The sequence below is a fragment of the Meles meles genome, chromosome X (assembly GCF_922984935.1).
Source record: "Meles meles chromosome X, mMelMel3.1 paternal haplotype, whole genome shotgun sequence".
Lineage (NCBI taxonomy): Eukaryota > Metazoa > Chordata > Mammalia > Carnivora > Mustelidae > Meles > Meles meles.
This window is the reverse complement of record NC_060087.1, coordinates 41,388,074-41,410,575: the sequence shown is the minus strand read 5'-3', so window position 1 is coordinate 41,410,575 and position 22,502 is coordinate 41,388,074. Positions and strand designations below refer to the sequence as shown.

Sequence of the window (22,502 nt, the reverse complement as noted above, 5' to 3'; positions counted from 1 at the left end):
ACTTTTAAGAGACTTCTGTTGTGTTTCTTATGCTCAGTATCAAAACTCACAATGTGATTCCTGCCTCTTGTTTTATTCAGAGACACTTTTTTAGAAATCTTGGGTCTATTCTGGCTTATGCTTTCTTGGGGACTGCTGTTTCCTGCTTCATTATCGGGTAAGTTAACCCTTTGTCAGTAATAAAATTAACACACTTTCCAAAGAGATGAGATCCCCATGGGTCCGAGAGCCCGGTGTTTTCCCCAGCTATACTGAGATGCAGTTGGCTGATCACATTGCTGTGAGTTTCAAGTGGACATTGTGTTGAATTGATATATTTATAAATTGCAAAATCATTACCACCATAATTTGCTACCACCTTCATCCTGTCACATAGTTACCATTTCTTTCTTGTGATGAGACCTACTCTCTTAGCAAAATTATTACTGACAGTCCTCATGATGTACCTCAGGTCCCCAAACTTGTTACTCTTCTAACTGGAAGTTTGTATCCTTCGACCAACATCTCCCCATTTCCCCCATCCCCAACCACTGAAAACCAGCAGAGTCCAGGATTTCGATGTTTACGATGATGGCGGTTCAGATCTAGAGCCACGTCATGCAGTGTGGTAGCTGTTAGCCCTGTGTAGCTATTCAAATTAAGATTAAGCTAAATTAAAATGAAATAAAATTTATACCTAGTCCCCAGATCTTGTTTCCTGATAACATCCTACAGTAAAAAGAATCAGGGGCCCCTTGCAGAAATGGCTGATTCTAGGGCTGGGGCAGCAAATACACAAGATAAGAATGGAATATATCTTCAGGCCAGGAAATAAGGAAGCGACCCAGAAAACAAACAAATAAAAGGACGTGGGTCCTGTCAAAGAGACGCAGAGCCAACCTGAAAGCTCCCCTAAGGCCAGTGGCCAAAGAACGACAAAATAAATAACATCGTACTAGACCCAGACTATAAAGTAAACATTCGAGTCTTGACGGATGTTAATAACTGATTGGATGAATAAAAACATGGCAGAGAAGTGACCCATCTCCTGTGCAGAAGAATTCCAAATAATTTATGTCGACCCCCGACCCTGCAGGAGAGGGAGCTTACGTCCCTTCCTGCTTTGGTTGCAGGCTGTGCCTAGTGACTTTGTCCCACCCAGGATAGTGGGCGGGCGGGGGGGTGGGGGCGTAGCTTGCTGGTGGGGAGAGCCTGACAAACACCACGTCGGCTAGATGATCAAGGTCAGCAGCCATAGTGACAAATCACGCTGGGATGCTGCACCCTCGGTGTTTGTGATGAGAGTGGCATTTTCCCTTCCCAAAACACGTCACCTCGGTGTAATCCTGAGAAGGAAAGATCAGCCAAGTCCCAGTGGGGACACGTTCTACAAAATACCCTACCAGTATTCCTCAAAACTGCCAAGGTCATCAAAACCACACAAAGTCAGAGAGACCATCCCAGCCAAGAGGAGACTACAGAGACATGATGACTAAGTGTCATGTGGGATCCTGGATGGGATCCTGGAATAGAAAAGGGACATTAGGTAAAAGCTCAAGGAAATCAGAATAAAGTATGGACCTTAGTTACTTTTTTAAAAAATGAGCTGGAAAGCTGGAGGAGATAAAAGGCCAAGGGCATTTTGTGTCGTCAAAATAGGAGGGGCTTGGACTTCGTCCTTTAAGAATGACAGGTTAGTACTGGCAAGATGGGAAAAGATTGCCAGAGAGCAGCCCAGCATCCAAGTCTGTTTGTGGTCAAAGGAAATGGACAGGCAAGTGTAGTTTCAGGGAAAGTCTGAAAGGAAAGGGAAAGAAGCCTTCGACGGGCAATAAAAGGCAAATCACATCTGTCCCACAGAGTTACTGGGAATCAAAGTTGAACTGTTTAAGTGTCTGGAACAGTGCCCGGCCCCCAGTATGGAAACACTGAGTTATAGCTATGTACTGTCCAAAGGATTCCATTCTGGAACTAGTTCCTGAGCTCCCAGCTTAGTCAGTCTGTTGCTCTCGGCGCCCGGGATACAAAGGTGAGCCACGGAGTGGTCCTGACTGGCAAGAATATTATTATTAGAATGTTAGCTGTAGGGTACAGTGAATTCATTCTGGGGTTATTTTTATTCCCCTAACCCCTGCAGCTGCCCCTCCACACACACCCTTAGTGACATGCACCAGGCCTTTTAACACTCATCACTCCTCCCATTTTGTAAGCTCTCCTGTAGGAAATGTGCTCTGGCCAAGTGGAAATATTTAACTCAGGAGTCTCTCTTGGACCATGTCACATCCTGCATGGCACAAGAAGGGCCACCGCTGGCCTGCCCCAACCCCTGCAGAGAAGGCAAGGCCGGATACGCTGACGGGTGCACTGAGATTTTACTAGGACGTTTACAGCGTTTTGTTCCTTTTTCCTTTCTTTTCTTTTCCTTTTTTTTTTTTTTTTTTCAGTAATTCTTGGCAGAGAAGTTTGGTCGCTTGGACCTTCACGGCCTGCCCATGTTTGTTTTTCTCTCTAACTCGTTCAGCTCTCACTCCTTTCCACAGCTTTAAACATACCGCCTTACAATCCCGCCAGTTTTGTTCAAGCGGTCGAGTACACACTGTGAAGCGTGCTTTCCCTTCCCTTCCCCTCGATCACCCGGCTGCTTCGGAGGCCCTAAGGTTGTTGCTAATCGAGGGCCCTACTTGATAGCTGGAAGTAAGCACAGCTTTAAGAAATGGAGTGGTGTTGGGGCGCCTGGGTGGCTCAGTGGATTAAAGCCTCTGCCTTCAGCTCAGGTCATGATCCCAGAGTCCTGGGATCGAGCCCCACATCAGGCTCTCTGCTCTGCAGGGAGCCTGCTTCCTCCTCTCTCTCTGCCTGCCTCTCTGCCTAGTTGTGATTTCTCTCTGTCAAATAAATAAAAAGTATTTAAAAAAAAAAAAGACACCTCATTAACATAACAAAGGCACCTTTATCACTCTTAAAAAAAAAAAAAAGAAATGGAGTGGTGTTCACATGTTTCAGCAAGAGGTCGTTAACGACACGCCATTACTTGCTGCCAAAGTCTTATTTGCACGCGTTCCTGGTAAGTGTCCAAGGACAGCAGCTGCCCAAGGTTTTCACTGATCACCCTTGAAGTGCAGTACTCGAGGCTGCTCTGCTCACATGTGGGCCAGTATGCTCCGTGAGGAGGGTTTTCGTTTTCTCTTGTCACACACTCTCCCTTCCCTCCTTACAGAAATCTCATGTACGGTGTGGTGAAGCTCATGAAGCTTGTGGGGCAGCTCTCGGACAAATTCTACTACACAGATTGTCTCTTCTTCGGAGCCATTATCTCTGCCACTGACCCAGGTATTTGACATTTTTGGCTTTGTCATCGTGACGTTCCATTATTTCAGTCTTTTTTTTTTTTTTTAAAGGTTTTTTATTTATTTATTTGACACAGAGAGAGAGAGAGAGAGAGAGATCACAAGTAGAGAGGCAGGCAGAAAGAGAGGGGGATGCAGGCTCCCTGCTGAGTAGAGAACCCAATGTGGGGCTCGATCCCAGGACCCTGAGATCATGACCTGAGCCGAAGGCAGCGGCTTAACCCACTGAGCCACCCAGGTGCCCCCATTATTTCAGTCTTAAACCATTCAGAGCAACCAGTACTTTGGTCACAGTAGGGAGACTGTACAGTCCAGCATGGAATGGCGGGGAAGAGAGCAGGAAGTGGTCTAACAGAGTTAGATGGCTTTTTGAAGGGTGTGTGTTTCCCTTTTGTTTTTATTATTATTTTGATGATGATGATGATGATGATGATGAAGAAGATTTTACTTATTTGAGAGAAGGAGAGACCACATGTGTGTGTGTGCATGTGCATGGGCGGGGTGGGGGGGAGAAGCAGACTCCCCGCTGAGCGGTAAGCTGGATGTGAAACTCAGTCCCAGGACCCTGGGATCATGACCTGAGCCGAAGGCAGAGGCTTAACCCACTGAGCCACTCAGGCGCCCCTTTATTATTTTTGTGTTGTGCTTAAAAATACATAACAAATTTTACCATCTTCATCGTTCTTAAGTGTGTACAGTTCAGCAGTGTCAAGTCTGTTCACACTGTCGTGCATTCAACCTCCAGAACCTTTTCATTTTGCAAAACTGGAACTCAGTACGCATTAAACAGTAACTCCCCTATTTCCACCTCCTTCCTGTCCCCGGCAAGCACCATTCTTCTTCCTGTCTCTGTGAGTGTGACTACGGTAGCTACTTTATAGAAGGTGGAACCGTACGACGCTTGTCTGTGTGTGTCTGGCATGTTTGACTCCGCATAATGTCTTCACACTTCATCTGTGCAGTAGCACGTGTCGGGTCTTCCTTCCTTATCCAGACCCAGTAATATTCCGCTGCGCGTCCGCACCACATTCTGTTTACGCTTCTGTCCACAGCGGACACTTGGGTTGCTTCTGCCTGTATCTCCCTTTTGTCTTTCATTTTTGAATGTCTAATATGGCCATAATTTTTACACTTTGACTGTCTTCTTCCTCAGTATTGTGCTTTCGTCTTCACTGAGGAAATCATATCATTTTCATTTAAATAAGACCTTTTCTTAGTTGGCGTGCACACCGATACCTGCAGTGACTGTACTGTCCTTTGTAAACTCTTTTTTTTGCTCAGTGTTCCTGCATAACAGCACACCGTGGCCTAGTTCCAATTCATAACCCTCTGACCTTATACTTTCCGAGTGTCAGTCAAAGTATTTCTTCAAAGCGGAATCATTATATGCCTGCCGTGCTCTACAGCTCCAGAACAAACAAACAAAAAACCTCCCTTTTCCATGTTGGAACCTACAATTAAATCAGTTCACATAAAGTAGTTCTAGCTAGTCCTTCCTCTGATGTCAACCACTGAGAGGACATTGTAGGCAAAAAAGTACAGAGAAAAAGATGGCGCTGTCCTGGTAATGGAGGTGCAAAGGCCTTCTCACCATCGGGGTGCCCTCTAACATTCTGGACAGTAATGGTTTTAAAGATACTAAGAATCTCCCCACCACACAACTGTACCATACCTTGTGGGGAGTCCTCCAGATCAGTGCGATAATAGACATGGTCTGTGTTCAGTGCCCGGTCTGATATAGCAGCCAGTAGCCACATACGGCCACTGAACCCTCGAAATAAGGGGTGGTGCAACCGAAGAACTGACTTTAAAATTTTATTTTGTGTTAAGTAATTTGAATTTAGATAGCTACACGTGCTAGGGCTGACAGTTGTGTGGTTCTGAAAACTGCCACTGTTCCAAAAACCATTGACCTCTCTTTCTGCCATACTTTATTCCAAACACTGAGTAAACTGGTATCAAAGACTCGGCTGGTTAAAGCACCCTGGGTTTGGAAAAAGAGTGCCGGGAGGTGGAGTCGCAGGTGGAAGTTTGAGTCCGAAACCCTCCAGTCACTGACCAGGTGGGCCTGTGCACACTTTCTCTCCTCTGTGTCAGTTTCCTCACTCAAGAAGTAGGAATAATGATACCTATTTCCCAGGGCTATCATGAGCATTAAATGAACGAACACATGTAAACCATTGACCATAGCATCTGCTAATCACGTCGGTCTCTATCCACATCTGGCGTGGGCAGAGATTTTTAAGAATGGTGTTTAGTCTCTCTAAAAATATACTACTAACTATACTCATCTGTAACTTTAAAAAAAACCTTTTTTTAAATTTATTTGAGAGAACAGGGGTAGAGGGGCAAAGGGAGATGAAGAGAATCTCAAGCAGACTCCCCGCAGAGCAAGGAGCCCAATGTGGGGCTCGATCTCGCCACCCTGAGATCACAACCTGAGCCGAAACCAAGAGTCAGGTGCTTAACCAACTGAGCCACCCAGGCACCCCCCTTGTCTGTAACTTTATCGCTAACTTCTTACACTAGTACCACCAATAAGCAAAGGGAAATTAGTGTCATATAAAGTTCACGGATGTTATTTTTCTGACCTATTAGTATTCCTTCATTTAATTGGATAGAAAGGCTTATTTTTTTCAGATTATCTTCCTAATTGTTTCCTTCCCTTTAATGCGTCCATGCTGTGGTAGAAATTAATGGAAGGCATCACCATGACACAGCGTTGTTATTTGGCCTGTGAAGATTGGCACAGTAAGGGTTTTATATAAATGAAAGTTCTAGAAGGTTGAAAGTTTAAGCTTATTAAACACCAGGACATTAACTTTAACTGCTTTTTAATGGAAATCTTTCTGAAATGCAGACTGTTTTTGTAAATTAAAAGCCTTTTACCAGCTTCCTAAAAATCTATCGTTTGAAAACATGGGCCATAAAAGAGATAAAAACTTGAGTGCAGAGTTAAAAGGGGCCAAAGGACCAGATTGACTCCTTGTGCCTGCTACATCAAACCAAAATTCTGGTATCGGTATATGTAGTGGTCTTGACTGATAACAAAGAAATCTGAGTCTTTGTCCCTGAGTACATCACACTAGGCTCGAGACACCAGCCTTCTGGTCTTCCTGTGGAGGGGGACACCATATGTGTGCAGTTGTGTAGGCGGCTCTGTGACCCGCAGCCATCTCTCTTATGTGGTTATATGTCGGGGGGCCACATGGACTGTTACTTTAGACGGACCCACAGCTTGGCAGAGGACAATGTATGTTTCCCACTCAGAGCACATCTCCAACAGCCACCAGAGAAAATGACTCACTCCTCCTTGCCGTGCATCACTAGGAAGCCATTCCTGTCATTTTGATTCTGTCACTTTCATGCCCCTCAACTTGACCAGGCCTGCTCACAGGCTTGTCAGAGAGTAATTCTCTAGTTGCGTCACCGGGGCTGCTCAGTCTCTTGCTTATCCTTTATGACTCTGTTCCAATATGCCACCTGCCTACACACTCTGCCCTTACTCCTTCAGCTGCTCGCACCCACAGCTCTTGAGTCAAGCCTGTTTTGTACGTAACAATACTCGCCACTCAGTACTAAGTGTTGGCAGGTGCTAAGTGCTCTCCAGTACACAGATGAAGTGCTCGGGGACAGCTTCATGCGTTGAAGGAGCAGATTCAGGTTCTTGAATTTTCCTTCGTCCTACATTTGCCCTCTTATCTTTTTCTCACTGCTTTTCAGAAAATGCCTTTATCAGAGATCTTCAAGCAATTACCTGGCCTTTCTTAGTCCCTGTCTAGCTAAAGACAGCCCTGGTGACAGCTCTGTCTGATTTCAAGGGTCCCTCTGTGGGGGGAGCAGCCCCTTTACTCTCCACCTTGAGAAGCCACTCACCCAGTCTGTCACCCCCTCCATCAACTTCCGGTTGTCCGGACATACACTGCTCCTCTTGCTCAGGCACAGCCTGGCTCAGGAGGGGCACACGGGGTCGCTGCATTGTTCTATGAAGGGATGGGCAGGGAGACTGAGAAATTGAAAATCAGAGCAGCCAAATTCCGACCGGGACCGGTCTGTTCATTGCTATGAGTATTAACTCTGTAAGCTGTAAGCAAGCCTTTCTTGTCACAAGTAAGTGAGCTAGCTGTACATCATTGTTTTGTTGTACTACTGCTAACGGTAGAATTTGACTTTAAAGTCAAAAGGGCTCTTGAAAATCATGGCACTCAACCCCCCTTCTTCACTAAATCTTTGGACTTGGCTGTGAGCTAAGTTCTCATAGCCTGTTGGTGGCTATGTGGAATGGCTTCTGTTTTCCTCTCCAGATTAACTCACCACCCTTCTCCACCCTCCTTTGGGCACCAGGAGGCTGATTTGTATGGAAGATTCCAAAGTTTCCTTTGCTGTCTGGTTTCCCATTGGAATTGTCCAGAGGGGAGCACCAGTGGGCAACTGGAAGGAGGGTGGAGATGCAGGGTCCTGTGAGCTGGTTGTATTCCTTGATCACGGGACACAGATCCCATCAGGGGACCCTCTCTACATGGCTCCTGGTTCAGGCAGTCATGCCTTCTCTGGACCCTCTGGGCCCAGGCATAGTATAGGATAGTCCCTGTTTTCAGCAACACATCCTGTCTTTCTCTTGTGGTTTTTCCCATACTCTGCCCACATTTCCATAAACGCTCCCTTCGTTAAATACTTCTCAAATTGCTCAGATTAAGGGTCTTATCTCTTTCCTGCCAGGACCCTGATTGATAAAGTCCTGGGTCCCAGGTCTCCTGGGTTGCCAGCTCTGTGTTCTGTTCATTGAGATTAGCCTCCACCAGTCTTGAGTCTCCGAGTGACTGGTGTGACCAGAGGCTCCAGTACCAAGTTCGGGTGGACATGTCATATGAGCAATGGCTAAAACTTCGCTTGGGTTCAACCACTGAGATTTTGGGAGTTTCTACAGCAGAAAGCAGCCCATCCGACAGATCCTGTTTTCTCTTCTCTGAATTAGGGGAAATGATAGTACTACCCACCTAGGGGTGAGGACTAAAAGAGATTATAAAACGTTTGTCATAGTGCCTGCTTCTTGGTTAGTCCTTAGTAATAACTGTTGTTATTAGCATTGTCAATTTTTCATCAACATTGGGTTAAAACATTATAATTCTTTTTTTAAGACTGTATTTATTTGAAAGAGCAAGCATGAGCAGGGGGAGGGGCAGAGGGAGAAGGAGAGAGCCAAGAAGACTCCCCGCTGAGCTGGGAGCCCAATGAGGGGCTCGATCCTAGGATCCCTCAAGATCATGACCTGATCCAAAGTCAGATACTTAACCAATTAGGCCACCCAGGTGCCCCCAAACAAGATAATTCTTATGTCACATAATGCTAAGCGAGTAGAATAAAGGTCTTGTATTAGTTCTTGCTGAGAAGTTCCCAGATCTGCTGTCTGAAGACCTGAAAACCAGGAAAGCCAATGCTGTCCTTCCAGTCTGGTCCAAAGACAGGAGGAGACCGTTGTCCCAGCAGAAAGATGGGAAGCAAAAACAAAGTTTTCCTCACTCAGCCTTCAGCCAACTGGATGAGTCCCACCAACAACGGGGAGGGCAATCTGCTTTACTAAGTCTTCTGACTCAAATGTTAATCTCATCCAAAACCTCACAGACAAACCCAGAATCATGTTTAATCAAATATCTGAGGCCTCATGGCCTGGTCAAGTTGACAGATAATATTCACCCCCACAGGTTTTCTGGAAGGACCCACAGATACTGTTCATATAATAGATACTCCAGAAAATAAGAATTTTTTATCCAAATCCCCAAAGATTTTTCCTTTTGTTTTACCTGATAAACTGTATTTAAGGATGGATGAAAGAGACTGACCTTGTGTCTTGTGTTACGAAGATGACATGTCCTCCAGGAAGTATGCCTTCTGGTGATGCCCCCCATAGTGATTCGAGCACGTGGATGTAGCAGCTTCGTGACGAGTCCACATCTTTCCTATCCAAGCTGTTCTGTGCTTCCTCTCAATAAATGAATGAAACTTTTGAAAAGGAGAGAATGATGGGGACAGTGTAGTTTTAGAATCTTCCTTAATCCCTAATAGAAAAAGAGGAAGCAGGACAGCAAAAGAAAAAAGCACAGGGATACAGCTGGTTGACAGAGTATGTATGGGTCCCCAGATATTATCTGCTGGGGTCAGACCACCAGCAGCGGCGAGACTCGGGTTGGAACTGCAGCGGTGCAGGAGGAAACGGGAGAAGAGGAGGCCGCTGCTTGTTCTGACTGCCAGGGAACTTTCTCCCAAGTATTCACACTCGAAAGGAAGGGTCCCCACTCGGAGTAAAGAACTTGGTAAGTATATCAGATAGCAACAGTGAAAGCTGGGACACACTACACAGGCTCCAATCCGTGGGTGACAGCGAGGACACTGGAGGAGGTGTGAGGCTGCCAAGGTGACCCGAGCCCTTAGGGCTCTCGAAAAATACCCAGTGAAAATCTCTCTGGAGGGACAGAGCCGCTCCCCGAAAAGGAACTGCTGAGGACCACAGACCCTGCATGACAGGGCATCAAAGGAGAAAGAAAGCTCAGACACCCATGGAGAAAGAGACCAGAGGAAGTATTTCTTGAGTATTAAGGGGGTGGCTACACTTGGAGGCCACATTTTCAGTATTTCAATGTAAAACCAGCAGAGGGAGCCCTAGAGCCATGAAACGAGGAAAGCTAGTCTGGGTCTGGAAGTAGATTGAGATCCTACTTCATGCAACCATACTGTAAGACAAAATGAGGATAGCCCCTCTGAATAATAAAGTTGCAGATAATTAAGTCATATCAGCAAAATAGGGTACTAAAGCAGAATATTACTAATATTCCGATAGAAGCCAAAGGAAATTCAGGGGGTACCTGGGTGGCTCAGTTTGTTGAACATCGGACTCTTGCTTTCTGCTTCGGTCATGATTTCAGAATCATGGGATCGAGGCCCGCATCTGCTCCGCATTCAGTACTGGGTCTGCTTTTCCCTCTCCCTCTACTCTCCCCTGCCCCGGTAACTTGCTTGTGCTCTCTCATGCTCTCTCTCTTGAATAAATAAAATCCTTTTTTTTTAAAAAAAAAAAAAAAGGAAATTTGGAAAATGATAGAAGTTATGAAAGCACTGTGAACATTGGGATTGGAAAATTCAGAACTGAGAGGAGTAAATGATAGGCATCGTGGAAAGAGTTGACCGAAATGAGCAGATGAGGAGCCCAGGCAGTAAACAAGATGTAAAAAAAAAAAAATTTCAAAAACTCAATTTAAAAATGGACAAAACCTAAGCAGTAGTGTCGGGGAGTAACCTTGGGTGATCAAACTGTAAGGAAATGCAGGAAAACGATTACTATAAAACGAGGTTGGTGGTTAAGTTTAAGTGAAGGAAGGGGCTTGAAATTAGGATGCAACATAGAGGTGGTCTTCCGGTGGGGGCTGGCAAAATTCCATTGCCTGCACTGGGTGATGGCTACAAAGAGGGGTTAGCTTGTAATAACTCACACAGGTAAATATTCATTTGGTTTTGTTTTCTAATTGTGTCTGTTAGTAATGCCTTTGGTTGCAAATAGCGGAACAAGCTGGCTCATAGGAGCTTAAACAGAGAGCTGTCTCTTTTAGCTTACGTCCCTCAGCTGGTGCCTCGGCTCCTGCGACAGTCAGGTGTCCGGGCACCCCATCTCTCCAGGGCACTGCCCTTGTGTTTCAGACGCACATTTGTTGCCCGCTGGAGGCGAGAGGTTACATCCATCTGTCCACTCTCCTCCAGGCAAGAAGAGGTGACACTCACTGCAGGAGAAGCTGGGGAGGCGAGTTTTTAGTTTTTAAAGTCCTTACGGTAGAAACGAATGAAGCAGAAGGTGGTTGGGCACGAGTGTGGAGAGGAGCCTGCCTGCCTGCCTGCATTTATCTGGAACAGTGGTTCTTCACCGAGGGGTGATTTGTGCCCCTCAGGAGACATTTGGCAATGTCTGGAGACACATCTGGCTGTCCCAGTCAGCCGAGAGCGTGCGACGCTACTGGTATCTAATGGGTAGAGGCCAAGAGTGCTTCTGCACATCCTACAGGGCACGGGGCAGCTGCCCACAACCAAGAATCCGCTGGCCCCAGATGGCCATCATGCTGCGGTTGAGGGACTCCAGAATGCCTTCACGGGGACAGAGGGTTCAGACTTATGTAAATCATTACATTAATAATACTAACACATTGTTTGTCTTTTTAAAAAAGATTTATTTATTTATTTTTAAGAGTGTGAGAGAGACGGTGAGGGAGAGAGTGAGTGGGGGAAGGGGCAGAGGGGGAGAATATCCAAGCCGACTCCTGCTGAGCGCAGAGCTCTAGGGCTCAGTCTTACCATCCTGTGAGATCAGGGCCTGAGCCAGAATCAAGTGTCAGACGCTCAACTGACTGAGGCACCCAGGCGCACTCATTAGTTGTCTTTTTACTTTCATTTTTTCACGTGTGTCCGGTGGAGTAGGGTTTTCCAGAGGCTGCGTAACATGTGCTGTTGACTGTCTGGTGGTCAAATGCGGAAAGAGATAAGAGAACCATCTGTCTTCCACTAGTCTAGATACTGAAGAGATCTGGAAAACTGTAAAACAAATGGCTCTCTTCTCACTGATGTTTTTTTGTTTTGGAAAATATAATTATTTTTCATCAAAAATATGTACGTTAAGGGGTGCCTGGGTGGCTGAGTTGGTTAAGCATCTGCCTTTAGCTTGGGTCATGATCCCGGGGTCCTGGGATCGAGCCCCGAGTCGAGTTGGAGTCCCTGCTCAGCGGGGAGCCTGCTTCTCCCTCTGTCTCTCCCCCCACTCATGCTCACTGGTGCTCTCTCTCTTTCTCTCAGATAAATACATAAAATCTTTTTTAAAATAAGTACATTAACATACGATGGGGTCTATTCCTAGTTTTAAATGCATAAATATTTAAATAAATATTTAAATTTTGGGTTCTGGGAATGCAGTGGTCAGTGGGAAAAGGGTTTCTGCCTTTAGAGAGATTTCACTCTACCAGTGGAGCCAAACACATTCACTGTGATTATTTCTTAAAGTTCTGTAACAGAGGTCATTTCCGAGTGTGATGCGATTGCACTGGAGAGCGCAGGGTGATGAGGTGGTGTTCTTAGAATGGAGCCTCCTATCAGACCTCACTCAGATCAGGACGACTGTCATTTTCATTTTGTTTCATTTGTCTCCCAAACTGCCCTGTTCCACCAAAGGTAGGAATTGGCTCGATACGTTTGTCACCGGTGGCTTAAGCTGCAACTCACTGATGTGCTTCCTGCCCTTTTTTAGTGACTGTACTGGCAATATTTAATGAATTGCACGCAGACGTGGACCTTTATGCGCTTCTGTTCGGGGAAAGCGTCCTAAATGATGCTGTTGCCATTGTCCTGTCCTCGTAAGTAACAGAATTACTCTGCCCTGGGGAAGAGAGCCTCCGGCTTCCCGAAAGGCTCTGGGCTCAATTCAGACGCTTATCTTAAAAGTGTTAAAGATTGAACCGGGTGTTTTTCTCCACTGATAAAGTTACGCTGCTTTGTCCACTTGGCAGTGATCCAAATGCTGATGGCAGCATGACACGAGGGCTGCGGGTTAAAGGCATACAGCACGGGGAGTGCTGGGCAGAGTGTGGATACCATTGTGTAAAGCGGGCGTGCTCCGTTTTAACTCTCTCTTCTTTTTAAACCCCAGGTCTATTGTTGCCTACCAGCCAGCGGGGCTGAACACGCATGCCTTTGACGCTGCTGCCTTTTTTAAATCAGTGGGCATTTTTCTAGGCATATTTAGTGGATCTTTCACCATGGGAGCCGTGACGGGCGTTGTGACTGCTCTAATATCCTTCCTGTGCTTTCCACCCCTGCCTGGGTAGGATCACGTGCTAGTACACTCGCAAGAGCAAGGTCTCGGATCTTCCTCTCAGAAATGGTTTCTTTTTTTTCTTCCAGAAATGAATCTTTAATCGATGCTCAGGGGGTGGGGGTGGGGGCTCCTGAAATGTGTCCCTTTGGTGAAATGTGACAGTCGAGTCTGTAGCTAGCTGGGCCTCTGAGAAAATGTCTGGGAGTGTGACTCTAGCCTTAGCTCCATTCCCACCTCTGCATTCTCTCCCTCCGGCAGAGCAGCTGGAGATGGGAGTTTGGGGAGGACGTTGGTTTTGGAGTCGGGGAGAGAGCCAGGAGGCCGGGAGGGAGCAGGCCGGAAAGTACTGGAGCCTGGAGCCTGCAGCCTGCCCTCAGCTGTTGTGGGTCACAGGGGCTACCTTGGCGGTAACTGCCTGGGGCCGTCAGTGGCTGTTACTGCAAGGTGGCCTCCCATAAGTGAAGGATTGTATCCTATTCACTTCACAAACCAGCCAAGCAACAGTAAAGCAAAGCACGGACCGAGCAGACCACCCCTCGACAGGTGTGCAGAGTACTTCGTCACATGTTCTTTCGGTGGCATGTAGATCCCCACTGTCCAGTACGATGCCACGGGAGCCACAGCTGCCAGCCATGTCATCTCAGCCTGCAGTCAAAATCCAGATTATCACTGAGATTTCATACGTGCAATTTCTGTAATAAACCTCTGCAACGTGGCACGCATTTTGCTCTTGCAGCATCTCCCAACTCAGACTAGCCCCACTTCCAGTGTTCAGGAGCCCCTTGTGGCTAGTGGCTACCCTACTGGATGGCCCAGATCCATCGCTTCCTTTCCAGAGGTCCCCGTAATGCCCTGGGGACTCAGGCTACTCGGTGAGAGCACTCAGGAAAGGCTTCCATGCTAGCCCACTGGAAGGGCAGTGTTACAAGGGGACTCTCTGTCCCCGAAAGTGACACCAGTACCTGGAATTGTGCGTTTTATTTCTTCATTTCTCATGCATTCGTGAGGGACCTGCTGTTGGCCTCAGGTCATACCAGCCCACAGAGGTCAGAGTCTCACTGTCCTCATCTCCCTCCCCAGGCCCTGCCTGAGGTACCCCCAGTGCTGTTAGAACTCCCTGCCAGTCACCCCTCAGGCCAAGACCGTGCCCCTCAGAGCCCTGGGCATTGCAAGGAGCACAGAAAACCTATTTCCCATTGCTTTAGAAAGCTCCATTTTTTTAAAGACCACTTTATTGAGGTAAAATTTGCATTCCATACAATTCACCCTTTTGAAGTGTACAGTTAAATGGCTTTGGGTATGTTACATTACTATCTTTTTAAATTGTGGTGAAATACGTATAACACAATTGGCCATTTGAAGCATTTTAGGTGTATAATTCAGTGTCATTAAGTACATCCACATTGTTGGTGTCACCGTCCCCACTGTTTCCAGATCTTTCTCATCATCGCAGACAGAAACAATACCCCTCTCTCTCCTCTTTCCCACCCTTGATAACCTCTTTTCTACCAGAAAACTTATTTTTTCTTGCTTTAAAAACCGAGCAGCAGCTTTGGGGTCCCCAGAAGAAGAGTTGTAGGGAAAGGGTAGCCCTTAGGGAAGAGGGTCCTGGGCTTACCAAGTGTGGTTCTTGGTGGCCCCCATAACTTGTTCCCAGAGCCAAGTTCCTTGACAGGGGCCCACGTGACCAAGTTTACCAAACTGCACTGCTTCCCCCTCCTGGAGACGGCACTCTTCTTCTTGATGTCCTGGAGCACCTTCCTTTTGGCGGAAGCCTGTGGCTTCACAGGTGGGTTTTCACTACCCGTGGGCTACCCTTCCCCTCCTGGCAGCCAGGGCTGCGCAAACTGGAGGGGAGATCGCAGCGTTCATTCACGGCTCCCATAGCGTCTGCATGGAGGGTTGCCGAGCGAGGCTGGTGTTCTGCCTGAGGAATAGTTTTGTTTCCCAGAGCTACACATTTTTAAAGGATGCAATTTATTGCTTCAAGCTCAGCTGTCTCTGCGTACTGGTTCCAGTTGCAAGCAGATGTTTAGCTGCAGAGGTTAACGAACATATTAACCTCCTAGCTGTTATCATCCCTTAGATTGCTCCTGCTTTCACGAACAGTAACAAGCAACAGACAAAATCTGTATCTGTGTAAGGGTAATTTCATATCTACTCCGATGAATGTGAAAACAGTTCATCCTTGTTTTGGCTCTGGTTTATTTAATCTTTATTTTTCAATACTATGTGTTTATGATGCCAGTTTCATGTATTAGTATAAGTAACCTTGTGGTTGTAGTTCTTCCCATTCCCTCATCAAAAAAAAAAAAAATTACTTTTTCCACTAGAAAACTCAAGTACAATTGCTATACATAATTCAGGTAGTTGGGAAGCCCTTTTAATTCTCTTTTCAAAATAATGCAACATGTCTTTATAGGCAGCCTTATAATATACCCCACTTCTTTAAACTTTGGCAATTATCTGTAAAGGTCAAGGCACAGTCCAGGTACATCAGTTGTCTTGCACAACAAAATGGTTATCATTAATCCTAAATCAAGGTAACCAAGGCTTGGGAAAAAATGGCACAGTACTCCGGATCCATTTTGTCTGAAACCCTAGACCATGCACAAACAGAAAGCATTTGCTTGCAATTAAATTCATTGCTTCTAAGAGCAGAGCGGAACATGACAAAAGGATATGATGGTCCCATGGATATGAAGCGCCCCACAGCCTCTTGGAAAGAGTGAATGCTAAATGCCAAATTCAGTGGGAGTTTAGAGGAGAGAGAATGCCCTTAAAACTGGAGCAAAGAGGGAATTCAGGCACCTTGGCTTTGAAGGAAGACAGAAGAAGGGAAGGTTGGTATGAGTGGTGGGGGCAGGCCATAGGAAAACTTGCCAAACTATTCCAAACTTTCAGTAATAGGAAACTTTCCAAACTGTATAGGAAGCTGGATATATTGGGCTTGCCCACCTGAAGTTTTTGTTTCAGTGGGGATTTTTTTCCTGCTTCACTTTTTTCCCCATTGATTTTTTTTCTTTCTTTTCTTAAAACAAAAATCTCTCACCAGGCGTTGTGGCTGTCCTTTTCTGTGGAATCACACAGGCTCATTACACCTACAACAACTTGTCGGTGGAGTCACGAAGTCGAACGAAGCAGGTGAGAGCAAGCCCTGGGTCTTCACCAGTTAGTTGTACATATAAGGGAGGCACCTCACAGGGTTTACAGCTTCCTTTTCCCATCCCGTGCAGCTCTTTGAGGTGTTACACTTCCTGGCAGAGAATTTCATCTTCTCCTACATGGGCCTGGCGCTGTTTACCTTCCAGAAGCACGTTTTCAGCCCTGTGTTCATCATTGGAGCTTTTGTATCCTTTTTTTGGTTCTACTGTTTTGTCTGTGGACAAGTGACCACTGCTGAGGAAGCTATAATAAGAAGAATTTCTGTTTGGGGTGGGTGACTCAGCCAGTGCTGGTTCGTGATGGTGTTTTCCTGATGAGAAAAAGAAGGCTTACGAGGTTCATAAAACTCAGTGGATTCGATGGAAAGATTGGCATTCATCTGAGGCTGTCCTCTCTGCATGTTCTGTGTGAGACAGTTTTCCTGTTAGCCTGGTGCGTGGCAGGTGGTAGCTTATATTATAGACCACCCTTCTTATTTATTTTATTTGTTTATTTTCTTATTTATCTTATGTATTTATTTATTTATAAAGATTTTATTTAGTCATTTATTTTAGAGAGAGAGAAGAGCACGCATGTGCCTCTGCATGTAGGGGGAGGGGCAAAGGGGGAGGGAGAGGGGGAAGCAGACTCTGCGCTGAATCCCGACATGGCACGTGGGACGTGGGACCCTGAGACTGTGACCTGAGCTGAAATGAAGAGTCAGATGCTCAATGGACTGAGCCATCCAGGTGCCCCATAAAGCAAATCTGCAAGTTGGCCACTGTGTCAGTCCCAGAATCATTTTTATTTCATTGCTACATGAATTCCAATCCAGAAGGTTCCCAGTTTGGAACACCTGAAGGTTCTGTTACGCTTGTTCCCAATTGCACAGGCAGCCCTTCCTCACACTGCCGAGAGAGGCCTGCTGGCAATGAATCTGCTTTCCCTGGAGCACACCTGCTGTGATAGATCACAGTGGAGAAGACACCCTTTATTTTTTTTCCAAAAAAATAAGAAAAGAAAAGAAAAAGGAGAGGAAGAAAAGACAAAACAGAAAAATACTTGGTTCCTTGACTTAGTTCCATGGTGAGTGCAGTTTTTGGAAGAGAGACACTGTTTGAGGGATTGGCTTCTCTGAAGAAAGGAGGGATGCGAATGCCCAGCTGTGGGTGGACAGCTCAGAGTTTTGCTCACTTGGCCTCCGATCCTATTGTTTTCATTGATGTGAATTCCTCTGGGCCTTGGAACGGTAGCAGTTCAGCTCAGCCTAGATTTGTAAACACTGAGCCAGCGTCCCCTATTGCCGGGCATTTACACTTGCTTTTTCTGAGGCCTCATGGGTAACCTTTAAAAAAAAAAAAAAAAAAAGGAGTGTTGTTCTCTTCTGGGTTTGAGGACCAGGGCATACTCACCAAGCAGCTGGATAGTGACTGTGGCTGGCCTATTGCTGTGCGGGGTCCTTCCTGTTAGAGTGCTATCTCCTTCACCTGGGGCTCTTTTGGATGGATTTACATGCTCGCCAAGACTGACAGCTAAAAACCTGGGGGATCAGCATTCTCGCTCCAGAAAGACCTCACATGTCCTCTAGATCTGTATTCGGAGCACAGCATCTGGGGAGAGAGAGTGAGAGCAGCAGCCCTTGTTTATAGAGGAGGGCCTTGCTGGGAGGGCGATCTGGGGGTGGGAGGAGCCCCCTGGGAGTCCCGAAGGCCCCTTACCACTTGAGGACCTTTTGTGGCTTCTGGAATAAAATGTGCTTTCTAAGCACTACCTGTTTCCTTCTGTTCGAAACAAAACAACACAACACAGAACCAGAGGGGTTGGGAGGGGCACAGATTAAAAAAAACAACAACACTAAAAGCAGAAAAACAGTCAGTCCTTTACCCTGGAGGAGGCAGAAGGCAGTTCCGCCCTGGCTTGTGTCTGAAACAGCTGCACCTGAAGCAGCTGGTGCTCGGCTGGCCCAGAAGCTCCCTGTCCCGGCGGCTCCCACCGCGGTTTCCTTCTGCGACCAGGGCAGCATGCGGCTCTCTGCCAGACTAGTCTAAACTCAGCAAGTGAAGGATGACCTGTTTCCCTGAATTCTTCACTGTCCACAGCAGAGCTCCCCTTCCACACTCCCCCATTTCCATGGCTCTCTCCTCTGGAAGACTTTTGAGCCACTTAGGTAGAAAAATCTCCCCCTCCCGTTGAGTCTTACGAGGGCTAGGAGTGCTCCTTCAGTGGCCTGAGTCCTTTGTGTGTCTGCACAAAGCGTCTCACTTGTAGCATCTTCCTGGTCCTTTCCGGCCCCTGCTCTCTACTTCTGACTGAAGCGTATGCGCTCTTACCCAGGACATTTGCTCTTTACCGTTTGACCTGGAGGGTAGGCGTTTGCTCTTCTTGTGACTTTCCTTCTCATGGAGCCCAAGCCACTATTTGCCCCTCTCAATGCACCCCCCAACCCCTGCCGTGGTGCCCGAGTTTATTTCTGGACTTATTTTTAGAGAGATGGGAAACTTGGTCCACATCAGTGTGATTAAATCAAGAAGTTATGACAGAGATGCCTGGGTGGTTCACTCGGTTAAGTGTCTGCCTTCGGCTCAGGTCACGATCCTGGGGTTCTGAGATCAAGCCCTGCATCAGGCTCTCTGATCAGCGGGGATCCTGCCTCTCCCTCTCCCTCTGCCTCCTCCCCGCTGCTTGTGCTCTTGCTCTCATAGTCTCTCTCTCAAATAAATAAATAAAATCTTTTAAAAGAAGAAGTTACAACAGCCCATTTAAAAGGTTCGAAATGAACTCTGGTGGAGCCAGAAGGCTGGGAAAGCTGTCTAACTGAATCCCCACTTGCTACTGAGACTTGTTTCAGGGGAGGCTGGACAGCCTGGCTGCCTCCTGCGACCATCCAGGTCTTTGTGCAGTTATCTCCTGGTTATGAGGGGTCACAGCATTGCTAACATTCTCTGCTCTGCCAGAGGCTCGGGGAAGATGCCTTTCTAGAAAGCTGTTGGGTCCTTAACCTCCACCTGGTGGTCAGGTCGCCATCTTCCTGGGCAGAGCTGCGCACATCTACCCGCTCTCCTTCTTCCTCAACTTGGGCAGAAGGCACAAGATTGGCTGGAACTTTCAACACATGATGATGTTTTCAGGTAAAAAAACGTACAATGTCAAGAAAAATGAGTTTTATTTGGCAGGAATGCTAGCATGATTAAAGTATCCTCAATAAGGTCCACAAAGAGCCAGAAGTTCAGACGCCTGATTCTTTTGTATCCCTGCGGTGCTGAGTAGGCGGACATACATGCTAGAGTTAACTCTGGTTTTGCAAGCTGTACTACCAAATGTGAACGTTCGCCCCCAAAATAGCCGCATCTTCGTTTTTACCTCTGCCACCCATGGGACCTAGAGGTTTACAAGTATTTAAAGTGCTGGATTATTTTCTGGTTGGTGTTCGTAACCCTTAATCTTCCAGAAGGGCTCCAGACTTAAAGTTTCTAGGTCTTTAATGAGAAAGAAAACAGGCCAGGTCGCTCAGTACCTCCCAGCTGCAGTATCCAGTCTTGTAAAATAATGAAATTGAGCTACTTAGTTGAGGTTCCTCCCAGCTCCAACTTTCTCTGAAGCATAAAACAACACAAAACCAACCAAACCATAAAACCACTTGCATAAGCAAGATGAGCCCCACACTGGCAATTAACAGCTGTGATAGTGCTGCTTGATCTACGCTGTCTCCCACATCCACCACCCTCCCCCGCCACCCCATGAAGCTCAGAAGTGTGCGGAAGCCACCAAGGGAACAAAGGACAGTAAAATACGCGGAGGTAAAGGAAGGAGAGAGCAGCTGGCCTGAGCTGATGGTGCAGTAAGCGTCAGGCGTCATAGATGAGACCCAAGTTAGAGGGTCTTTGTAGAGCACAGGGAGGAGCTGGTGGGGCTGCTGGAGGCGACAGGGATCCTTAAAGGTACCTCTGTCTTCTGTGGGGGATGGGGAGGGACTGTACAGGAGGCAAAGTGAGTAGCAGCCCTTGACTGCAACGTGGTGGTTCTCATGGGGGAGGGAGGTGTTAGAGTCTTCTGGGTTGGTCTGTGTGGTACTTGCTTACCTCTGCACTGAAACAGGCCACCTGCTGCAGTGAGTGTCTTTCACTCTGACAGCTGTCCACACAGCATCCTCTTTATAATGCAGCACTCTGGGTTCTGGGGGGGACAAAGACCGCCTCCTTGCCAGACTCCCCGTCTGCTGTGGGGGAGGCAGGTGAGCAAAGAGCTGACTTCCTCTGGAGGGAGCATGACACACTGCGATCAAGGTGGGGAAGAGGAGGGCCTGGGGCCATCTTTACCGAGGTGGCAGCCTTCGTCCTGGGTTTGGCAGAAATGAGTTTTGTGAGGCAGCAGGTTGGACAATCAGGAGCGCGTTGCCAGGCTTTTTCCAGGAAGGGCAGCAGTGTGCTTTCGCTGTGAGACACAGGGGCTAATGCAGAAAGAGGGTCAGGTTGGATGGGGAAAATTGCATCTAGGCTGCTGGGAGCTCAGGCGGCATCAGAACCACCTGTTGGGCTGGTTAGAGGCCCTCGCGGGGCCCCACCGCCAGAGTGCTTCTGCAGGTACAGGGGCCCCAGGAATGGGCACTTCTCACGTATTCTTGGCTGCTTCTGCTGCTGCTGCTAGTGGTTTGAGGACCACACTTTGAGAACCACTGTTGGAGTCTGGACCCCAAGGAAGCCCCAGTGCTGTGCCCAAGAGGTTGGGCTGGACTCGAGAGCAGCCGGGCAACTTTAGAGGTTTCTGAGAAGGGCACGCCAAGGTCCTCCTTCCATATCAAGAAAGGGCTGCTGGGAAAGAGCGAGGCCAGCTGGAGATAACTCGGCACCTGGATAAATTTAAAGTATGTTCATTATTTTCTGTACTAAAAGACTGTGATGTACACAGAGCTGTTTAAAGATATCGTCTCCTGTAAAAGTAACTTCCTGCTGGGAGCAAATCTCACCATCGAAAGGAACTCAGTTCTTTAAAGTGATGAAAAATCCTAGGCTTCTCTATAGCATACAGTGTTTACCTAATAAAATTAAGACAACTGTAGCACACGTTGTCTCTCTCTGACCCCCACGCTTTGTTCTTGGAGACAGCATCCTTTTAGAGGTTTAAATATTGATTGTTGACAGTGGTGGCTGTCGGCGCTCTAGATGTGCGTAAGTGTCTCCCTAGCACAGATTAACAGAAAACATTAACTGTGTTTTTTCATGTCATTTTTGGGGAGTCATTCTGCAGTGAATCGTGAAGTTCTCAGATTAGCGAATTTGCGAAATTATCAGGAAAGGTAGGAAACTACACAAACAGATACAGTGCATATAACTTTTCTTGCTCTCATACAACATCCACAGTTGTCGTGTACTCCCCCTCCCACCGCTGGTGAACAGGAGCTCATGCCAGGTATCTATTGAAGACCATGGAGTCACTCTTTACTTTAAAACAAATGAGGAGTGTGCTTTGAAGAAGGAACAAGAGAGCTTAGAATGGCAAACATTAAAATGTGGTTGTTTAATCTTTTTTTTTAAAAACAAACAATATTTTATTAACTATAACATAAGTAAAATCTAATGCAAAATAAAAATATGAGAACTCACATAAAAGAACAAATATTTGTGAATATATATTAAGAATATTCACAGTTGTTTCAATTCTTTTGTGAGTGTTGCACTATGTAGATCAAAACACGCTTTTAAAATTAAACGTAAGAATGTAACTTAACTACATAAGGTTAATTTCTATTTGGCAGGGTTTTTTGTTTGTTTTGTTTTGTTTTTAGTCAAGTTGACACACAATGTTTATGTTAGTTTCAGATGTACACATAGTGATTCAACTTCCCTACGGGTTGTGCTGTACTCACTCTAAGTATTTGGTGCCTAATCTTAATGCCCGTTAATGTGGGTGAAGGGTCAGCGAACTGTAGTCCTGGGGTCCAATCTGGCTGCTGTCTGTTGTCATACACGCCATGGCTCAGAATGGCTTTTACCGATGGACATCTACAGTCCGCGTCATGAGAGGAGACACTGACTTTGAAATCCGATCAGGTGAAATCTCGTCCTCCAAGAGAATCCCACTGTTTGCATTAACACACCTATATTACAACAAACTGTACTCAGTTATTATGAGTCCATTCTTGGTTTTTGTCGATAAAATTTTGTGGGAATCTGTTTTTTCTCTTATACATC

At 46.6% G+C, this 22,502-nt stretch overlaps 1 protein-coding gene across 2 annotated transcripts in view; it reads left to right on the top strand.

Moving 5' to 3' along the window:
* Positions 1-22,502, top strand: part of SLC9A7 (solute carrier family 9 member A7) — a 139,087-nt gene that overhangs the window by 74,073 nt on the left and 42,512 nt on the right. For both annotated transcript variants that reach the window (XM_045995562.1, XM_045995561.1), the window contains exons 4-11: positions 81-157; positions 3,197-3,309; positions 12,604-12,709; positions 13,003-13,144; positions 14,854-14,959; positions 16,226-16,314; positions 16,407-16,520; positions 19,331-19,442. In XM_045995562.1, coding sequence (XP_045851518.1) covers positions 81-157; positions 3,197-3,309; positions 12,604-12,709; positions 13,003-13,144; positions 14,854-14,959; positions 16,226-16,314; positions 16,407-16,520; positions 19,331-19,442 — 859 coding nt within the window. The remainder of the gene's footprint in view (positions 1-80; positions 158-3,196; positions 3,310-12,603; positions 12,710-13,002; positions 13,145-14,853; positions 14,960-16,225; positions 16,315-16,406; positions 16,521-19,330; positions 19,443-22,502) is intronic.